Source organism: Gavialis gangeticus, unplaced genomic scaffold, assembly GCF_001723915.1.
Source record: "Gavialis gangeticus isolate Ggan-Ray unplaced genomic scaffold, GavGan_comp1, whole genome shotgun sequence".
Classification (NCBI taxonomy): domain Eukaryota; kingdom Metazoa; phylum Chordata; order Crocodylia; family Gavialidae; genus Gavialis; species Gavialis gangeticus.
This window is the reverse complement of record NW_017728995.1, coordinates 9,402,115-9,411,550: the sequence shown is the minus strand read 5'-3', so window position 1 is coordinate 9,411,550 and position 9,436 is coordinate 9,402,115. Positions and strand designations below refer to the sequence as shown.

General features: G+C 38.8%; 1 protein-coding gene across 3 annotated transcripts in view; it reads right to left on the bottom strand.

Moving 5' to 3' along the window:
- The window catches only part of SMC4 (structural maintenance of chromosomes 4), an 87,098-nt gene that overhangs the window by 46,754 nt on the left and 30,908 nt on the right, over positions 1–9,436 (bottom strand). For all 3 annotated transcript variants that reach the window (XM_019503224.1, XM_019503226.1, XM_019503225.1), the window contains exon 6: positions 3,902–4,066. In XM_019503224.1, coding sequence (XP_019358769.1) covers positions 3,902–4,066 — 165 coding nt within the window. The remainder of the gene's footprint in view (positions 1–3,901; positions 4,067–9,436) is intronic.

Here is a 9,436-nt window from a genome sequence, read left to right as displayed (position 1 = left end):
TTGGAAAACTAATGAATGCAATGAGAAAAACATAACACACTTCATATGTCATTTAAGGGTTTGTTTGGTTTTTTTATAAGGAAAAAAAAACCTCCCACAGACTTCTCAGGAATTAACATGAGAACACTATTTAGGATTAAGAAATTTTTCAGGAAGGGATCTAGTCTGTTATTCCAGGCCTAGTGGGGAGAAAGCAAGAGAGAGAGTGACAGAGTGAGACAACACAGTCTGTATAGAATCATTATAACCAGGCAGCTGACTGAAAATAAATTCATGGCAGCCATTACTGGATTTCTGTCTTAGGTTGGACAGACCACATGGGGCTTTGGCCCTGAATAACCTGGAACAAGTTCCCCTCAGGGGTCCTCCTAAATAGCTTGTGTTACCTTGGAAAAGGTTTTAAATAGCATCCATTTCAATCTACCTCTCCCTTACATCTCAGTCATTGTTAGAGGATAACAGCACCTCTCTACTGCAGAACAAAAATTATAGTAGAAGTTCCTTTCTTCACTGTAAGGCAAAACAGTTGAATGGAATACTCTGAGGGAATATAAAGTGAAATAAATCAACTTTGCATTTAGGCATGAATGTAGCTCAGTTTTGTAGGGTATTTTTTCCTCTGATGAATGCAGGTTCCCCAATCCACTCTAGATCCAAATTACTGCTCATGTTTCATATTCCATAGTCAGTCCTCTTCATGTGGCTATGAGTGCTTCATTTTCCAGTATGGTGCTTCTTTTCCAAATTCCATAACAAAATGCCCCTGGGACTTCCTGCTTCTATATCTGGGATCTACCACCTGCTTTGCAATATGGGAAATGCAGGGAAGAAGAACCTGAAACTGATTTGCGGCCTCCATGCTGAAAGTCCATTTCCTATTCTGCACTCAAAAAGTATCATCCAGTGCATGTTGATGCCGATCAGTGACATATGCAGCAAGTGAAATATTTCCATTTTAAGTTCAAGCAAGATATTCAAATCTTTGCCATTTGAAAGCCAACTTCAGTGTTAAGAAAACTACAGATGTCATTTTGCCCATATAAATAGTATGCACTGATGGGCTTACCTTAATAAAACTCACAATGTATATAGCTAATCAAATATTCTTTTCTTACTCCACTGACATCCTCCTCACTAAAAATTCTTCTTGCCTGTAGGAGTTTGTAGGGGATTTTTTTCCAAAGACATTTTCATGTAAAAATTAGTTGGTTTTTTTGCCAAAATTACAAAATTTGAAGTCTGACCAGCTTTTGCTTCCTGATGAATTGAACAGTATATCTAAAACGGTACAGGATGCAGACTGAATCTGTTACAAGGCTACTGTGTTTTCCTGTCAAAATGAAAATCAGTGCAAATACTGTACATTGATATCAGCCCAGTAATGAGCCAATTATTCAAAAGCTTAAGAACTTTACCTCTGTTGGAAACAGTCGGTGAGCATCAAAACAAGGCTGTCATGTGTTCATAGAATCACAGACAATTCAGGTTGGAAGGGACCTTAGGAGGTCATCCAGTCCAACCCCCATCTCAAATCAGGATCATCCCCAACTATAACATCCCAGCCAAGGCTTTGTATAGCTGGGTCTTAAAAACCTTCAGGGATAGAGATTCCACAACCTGTCTGGGTAACCTGTTCCAGTGTTTTACTACCCTCCTAGTGAGAAAGTTCTTCCTAATATATAATCTAAACTTCCCTTGGAGCAACTTGAGATCATTACTCCTTGTTCTATCATCTGCCACCACTAGATTCATCCTCTTTGGAACCACCCTTCAGGTGATTGAAGGCTGCTATTAAATCCCCTCCCAGTCTTTTCTGCAGACTAAATAAACCCAGTTCATTCAGCCTCTCCTCATAAGTCATATCTCCCAGCCCTCACACAAGATTGGCCACAGGTGGACCTCGCCCAGTTGGCAGGATCAACCAAAGAGGACCCCTCTCTCCTGTTCGGTGCAACTGATCACAAGGGGGCACAGGCCCCCCCAACTAAGGCAGCACCAGTCACCCATGACAGAGACAAAATTCAAGTTGTGAGTGACAAAGCAAAAGATGGGAGATAAGTGCTCTTCTACCTTGTTCTACTGGGCAAGGTACAGGGAATATAGTCTAATTCCCTTGAAGTAGAAGCTGGAGAAAGAGGTAGTTACAAGCAGGTCCCAAAAAAAAACATTTAAGCATGTGGCCACAACAAATTTCTCAGCAAAATGCTCAATTCTGTGGCATTGTGAAAAGATGCTAAATTTCATGACCACAGAAGTGAAGAATTTAGAGGGCTTTAATTAAAAAGGCAACATATACCTCTTTACCTGATTTTTCAGACTTAAATCAATGAACACCTGATTCATGTTCTGTTCATACTTTCAAGATCTTTGCATGAACAAGGGCAAGAAACAGATTTGTTCTAAAAAACGGAAAGGTATGAAAAGACGACTGATTTTCCAGAAACCTGATCATAATCCAAGACTGGGATCCCTGTGGAAGTTAATACTGTAAAAAAATGTTTCACATGCAGCTAGCTACATGTCAAAGTTGCTATTGAACTTTTATGTAGGCATTGATAAATCTACAAGTGTGACAAAAGGAACTAACTGGTCTGTCTTGTCCCACTTGTATTGATGTCCTGGCCAGCATAATGGCTGAAAGGAACCTTGGGGTTGACTGCAGGATTAACATGAGCTGCCAGTGCAACACTGTAGTCAGGGCTAATAGCATACTGGGATGCATTAGCCAATGTGTCACAAGCAGGGCCTAAAGAAGTGATACTTTCTCTCTACTCAGCATTGATGAAACCCCAGCTGGAGTTCTGGGTGTCATGCTTCAAAAAAAAGATGTGGAGAATTTTAAAAGGGTCCAGAGAATGGCCACAAGAATGATTAAGGGCCTGGAGATCAAGCCTTATGAAGAAAGACTACGGGATCTGGAACTGTTCAGCCTGGGGAAGACTGAGGGGGGACTTGATGACCATCTATAAATATGTAAGGGGAGAATATCAGGAGCTGGGAGAAACTGTTCACTAGGGCGCCCCGGGGAGAACAAGTAGTACTGGTCATAAAACTATTAGAGGATGGTTTCAGGTTGGATGCAAGGAAGAATTTCTTTATGGTAAGTGTGTCCAGAATCTGAAATAAACTTCCCAAGGAGGTAGTACAGTCCCCAACCTTGAAAGTCTTCAAGAAGAGACTGGACAGACACCGTGCTGGGATCATTTGATCTCAACAGTATTCCTCCCCAGAGCAGGAAGGCTGGACTTGATCTTTCAAGGTCCCTTCCAGCTCTTAATTTCTATGATGATTGTATGTCACTAGCTTGCCCAGTAGTTTCTGTTAAAATGCTGCACAACACAGAGTACAGCTTTGTAGGCAAAGGGCTTTGAAAATAGAGATGTGTTATCTAAAGTTTACTTAGAAGGTTCCAGGAAGGTGGGATAGCAGTACATCATGATCAAGTTTTAAAATGTTCCAAAAAGATTCCAAGGCATAAATATGAACATATTTCCCTTGTCTGCAGATAGAAAATTATCTATTGGGACCAACTGTGCTGCCTAGTTATGAAGTACTTGCCAAGCACTGTTGAGTAATCCAAAATGCTGGTAACTGAAGAGGTAGTATCAGAAGCTTTTTATTTTCAAACTATTTATAAAGCCAGACAAAAGGAAAATTAGATAATAGGTGTCAGTTTAAAAGATCTTTCTTTAGTTTCAGGCAATTTCTTCAGTACCAGACCAACTTACAAATCTCTCTTAAAAGATGCCTTAAAGGCACTTTTGAAAATGAAATTCCTGGCATAGGCAAAAGATACCTTAATGTTTTCAAGTGTTTTCCCAAATTAAAAGTTCCATCTCTTAATAATTGTTTTTCTTTGACTTGTATACAACAAACAAACAAAAAACTTTCCAAGACTCACCTTTTCCCCTCTCTGTTCATTTAATGTCTCAACCCTGTGACACAAAACTTGAATAGGCTCTTTCAACCGTCCTGATCCTATTAGATCTTCTAAATATTCGAGCATACCTTCATCGTGTTCAGTCTGGCCTTTTGGTTTCATCATTGCAATCTGTTCAACTTCTCCCTTTAAAAAAAAAAGAAAAAAAAGAGTGATCTAGATTTGACCAGTCTTATTTTCTTTCACTAATAAATTTACTAAATTTCCATAAGCCAATTGTATGCAAATAAGATAACAACCTTAAAGGTTCCAAACAAACCATGGAAAAACAAAAAATTATATTTCTATATTTCCAAACAGAAATTTAATAATCCAAAACAGCTAGTTACAACATTGAAATATCTAGCAGGAAGTTGTGACCAAATGAATGAGTGTGGTGCCTAATACAATCTACATCTGCCTTCCAAAGCTCATAGTCCAAATTAAAGTTCACTTCAGCACTGTACAGATTCGGTACCATTTCTCCCCAGTCTACAGGGAAAAAAAAAAAAAAGTAAAACCTGCACTCCAAGACATATGCCAAGTTCCTTTTCTGTTTGTTTGTTTGGTTGGTTTTTTTGTTTTTTAAAGTAAGCTTAATCAGAAGTGAAATCCTATTAAAAATGTTAGTTTAGCAAAATCTCTCAAAACCACCTTCTTGATCATTTGGACTCATCTGTTATCCAACTGGAACTTCACTGCAAATCTTGGGACCAGAAGTCCCATGGACCCCCCTCCTTCCCCACTGGAAGTCCCTCCCCTTTCCCCCAGTACTCCTTGGAAGAGGGGGTCATTGCAGAACCAACCCCCCCCCGCAATCATACACTAAAAAATCAAACATTTACTATAACATTTTAATTTTATTTCAAGAAATATTTTTGTCTTGATTTGTGCGCATGTGTGTGTGTAATGTATATAAAGACAATTGCATAATAGCTCAAAATAACATCTTACTCGTGTGTGTGGGTGCGCGCGCGTGCGTGTGTATGCGTGCTACTCCTCCTGGAAGTGGAACAAACTTCTGATTGAAAAGAGTTCCTCTCTGTAGGTGAAGGACAGCATGAGAAAAAGCATGAAAGGTGCTCATGGGAAAATGTATTTAGTTGCGATAGAGGGTGGCCCATAGACTGATCAGAGAAAAAGTTTCATTTTAAACACTGAAGAGAGTGATAGGAGGCTGATAACAAATTATGAATACGCTTGAAACTGAAGAAGAGTAAACTTGCTTGATGTGACAAGAACCAGCACAAGAAAATCAATCAATCAATCAATCAATCAATCAATCACAGAAATGTATTAAGAACAATTTTTACAGAAAGCTACTTCATGGATACGAGCAGGCAAGTCCACATTTGTCAAAGTCAGTGAATAGCGATGTTGTAGTAACAGAAATGAGATGACAGCTTGGACAAAAGTTAATCCCTAGGAATGTGTAAGAAAAGTCTTGTCTAGATGAGAGGTCCAAGCTACTGAGCAGTGGCTCCCAATCTTTTTAGAATTGAGAAACCTCTCGCTAGAGTCAAGGCACACCTCAGAAAAAGCCAGCTTTAGCTATCATTTGTTTCACGACAGAAAAATAAAGCAATTTTTCTGTTCCAAAGAACTCAGAAAGACTACAACAGGTCAGAATGTTTTTGACACCATGGATTCCTATTTGAAACCTCCAGGTTTATCTTCTAAATCAGTGGTTCTCGACCATTTTTGTACCAGGACCCATTAATAAACATCAATGGCCAGTCCTGACCCAGTACCCCTGACTCCTGACCTGTTGTGCTTTGCTCCCAGGCCCCAGCAGCCCCTTGCAGGCTGGAAATCTGGAGGCCTTCACGGAAAAAGCCACTTTTGGGTCGTGACCCACAGGTTGAAAAATACTGTTCTAAATCATGTGTAGGTGTTTGCACATCTAACAGTGCTAATACTGTATAGCACTGCACAGCACCCTTGTTGAAGATAAATGTACCATCAAGTTATGGCAGTGTCCAGTTACTGGGACAGGAAAAAGTGAGGAGGCCTGGGGGTAAGTTTAAATATACTAAGCTCCATTTGACAGCTAAACCTCCATGAAGAGATGAAAGAGACCTAGGCCAACATTTTGATATAGATACAATAGAGCTCTGGAATAGAGAGAACCAAGAGTTACCCAAATAGAAAGCATAGTTGAATCTGTTTAGAGATTAATACAAATATATATGGGATCCTATAACCCCAGAGGACTTCCTGCCCTTTGGGCGGGGGGTTGGACTCGATGATCTTCTGAGGTCCCTTCCAGCCCTAATGTCTCTGAAATCTATAAAATGAAGAGATGAAAGAGGAGTAAACAGAGACCTGTGGAATTGTGACAGAAAGCTGAAGGGGTGGAGGAGGAGGATACTTTAAGAGAGACAATGAACAACTGACTAATGAGGACAAGAATAGCCACAGGAAAAAAGATAAGATTTTAATAAAAGGGCAAAGATCTGTGTTAAAAGTGGCTGACAAGCACGACCAAACTAGAGTACCAGTCCTAAACTTATGCTAGAAAGAGGTTGTTCGGTACCATGGTAAGAGAGGTTTCATTATCACTTATTTAGTATGACACCTAGTGGCCCTACATATTCTTCTCCATAAAACATATTCAACCCCAGTACAAATGAGCAGGAGAGAGAGAAAAAAATATCCAAGTCAAACCTTTATCTTGTATAATTTTACATATCTTGGTATACTTGTTTCATGGTCTGCATATCCTGTCACATTAAAGTAAAATACAGTAGGCAACTTTCTTACCTGAAACCTATATAAACTGAGCACACATGAACTGCACATTCTTTTTTTGATCAAATATTGCAAAAGTATCTTCTGTATTCTCTTCCAACTATTAATGTCTATGGACATTTATTTAGGAAAGGAAACAATTTCTTTTCTGTAATTTCTTAATCGTGTGTTCTTATTCCTTAGTCATTATGAATATCAAAACAAATATAGTTATTTTCTGATAATTACAGTTGAACTGGGAATCCTCCTTGAGCTGACAACTACCCTTAGAGTAGAATTACGATCTGTTTGCAATCTTGCCTCCCTTAGCTTCTATAAATCTGTTCATTTTTGGTTCTCAGCTCTCTAATTATTCCTCAAGTTGATTTTCTCCATCCTCCCCTCTCAACTTTCTGTGGGAGTTTTTACAAGTGTTTCTTTGGTCCTCTCTACACTCCTCACAACGTTGGTTTATTTATACCCAAGAAAAGGTGCAATTACTTGGATTAAAATAAGACTTTTCTATAGCTTTGAGTGACAACATGTAGAAAATTGTCTTTAACTCTTTCTCACTGAAGACATTATACATGCATTATGCACTGTAGAATCTCAAGATGGGCATTTCAAAGTTTGATTATGTACTTCCATATTTTCAATTCTGGCTAGATGCAAAGCATACAACTAGCCTGATTTTCAAGAGGTGGAAGAAATCTTCTCCTCAGAGGCTGTATAAAGTGTTATTTTAAATTAGAATATTATTATTAGTTTAATTTTTGTAATGCTATGCCAGGTTTCTAGAGCGGGAAAGCCTACTGTAGAGTCTTGAACATTTTCTTTTCATACATTGTTAAAACAAACAAACAAACAAACAAACAAACAATGGAAAAACCTAACAAATTGCTATTATAATTTTACTCCCTTTTGCCCTTGCTCAAATAGTCCTCAATACAGAAAGAAACTCAACACATTTAGGACTTTTAAAGTAAAACACCCAATTGCTTACAAATTAGTTAGTTTACCATCTAATGGGTCAACCTCAAAAATGACAGAGGAGATCTGCATTTTATAGACTAACTAAATTAGAGATATGTATAGCATAAGCTTTTATGAGCTGGAGCTAACTTCATTACATGCCTTTCACAGCATCTGATAAAGGTATACTGTGAAAAAATTGTACCTAGGGACACTAATAGATAGGCTTGAACACATTTGATATAATTCTTAAGTATGTCCTCTCTATTCCCACCCCTTTAAGTTAGTTACACTTTTTTCTTTCTTTCTTTCTTTTTTTTTAAAGTGCCGGGTTATATTATTAAAAGGTTTCTTTCAGTAATCTGATCAGTTATTTGTTGAAAGTAACTAACTGAAAAATTTAAGTTGACAGTATTTTCTAACACCTACAGATTTATTTATTAAAGTAAGTTAGGACCCATTTTTAAATCTCAAAATTATCCAACAAGAAACCGTTTCAGCAGTTTACCATACATAAACATATGCACCTTTTATTAGAGAAGTGAATATATAAGGAAGAGAATACAGTACACATACTATTCTGTTACAGTGATAACTCGGTATAAAGAAATATAAACCACATAACTATGTGCATTCATGTATGGAATAATAATAATAATTTTGCAACTGCAAAAATGTCCTTGAATATTCCATAATTTTGCTCCAGAGATCAGAGGGTTTTTTTCAAAAGTATGAAGTATCAAGCTATTCTGCTTGTGAGGATAATTATCAAAGTTGAAGTATACATAAAACTTATGAGAGGACATAAGAAAACAAATCTGTAAAACAGTCCACAGAAGAAAAAGTATATCCTTTGACCACTTGGAAAGTCTGCATTTAATAGTTAAAGCTTCTGTATACACCTTAGACTTCTATGTACATCTAAATATTCAATAGATAGATCTATCAATCTTTGTCATGCTGCACTCTGCTTTGCATGTACAGATATGTGCTCTCTCTTGTTTCTATTTATCTTGGACTCAAATTTCTAAAATATGCCAATATAAGGGTAACAATGGAAGATCTTTTGCATTAGTGCTCCATCATCAAAATGTAACCCCTGTAAGGAACAGGTTAATTCCTACATAGAAGCCACCAGTTTTTTAGGAAAACTATAAAACAATGAAATCACCTGGTAAAGGCTGTGATCAGCTGCTGGGGCTGATTAGGAGGTCATCTGACAGAGTATGCTGGAAGGTTATAAACAGGCAGGAGCTATTTCACACTGGAGGTCATTTCTACCACCTCAAAATGTGGGGCCCCTGCAAGATCCTCTGGGCAATCTGGGGATTGCGCCAGAGAAAGCAGACCTCTTTAACCAATTCTTCACCTCTGTTTTCTTGGGCAGGGATCGGGACTTTTCCGTGATGCAAGACGGACTCGAGGGGAATGCCTCCAGACCCCAGGTTGGGTAGACAGGGTTAGAGAGCTTCTGGAGGGGCTGGACCTGTTCAAATCAGCGGGTCCAGATGCTCTCCACCCCAGGGTGTTGAGGGAGCTAGCAGGGGTTATTGCAGGGCCCTTGGCATGGCTTTACAAGCGCTTGTGGTGCTCGGGCCAGGTGCCAGATGATTGGAAGGTAGCCAACGTGGTCCCCATCTTTAAAAAAGGGAGGAGGGAGGACCCAGGCAACTATAGGTCCATCAGTCTTACCTCAATCCTAGGGAAACTCTTTGAGAAGATCATCATGGAGCACATCGGTGATGGGCCAGCCTCAGAGATGATGCTCAAGGGCAACCAGCACAGTTTCATTAGGGGCAGGTCATGTCAGACCAA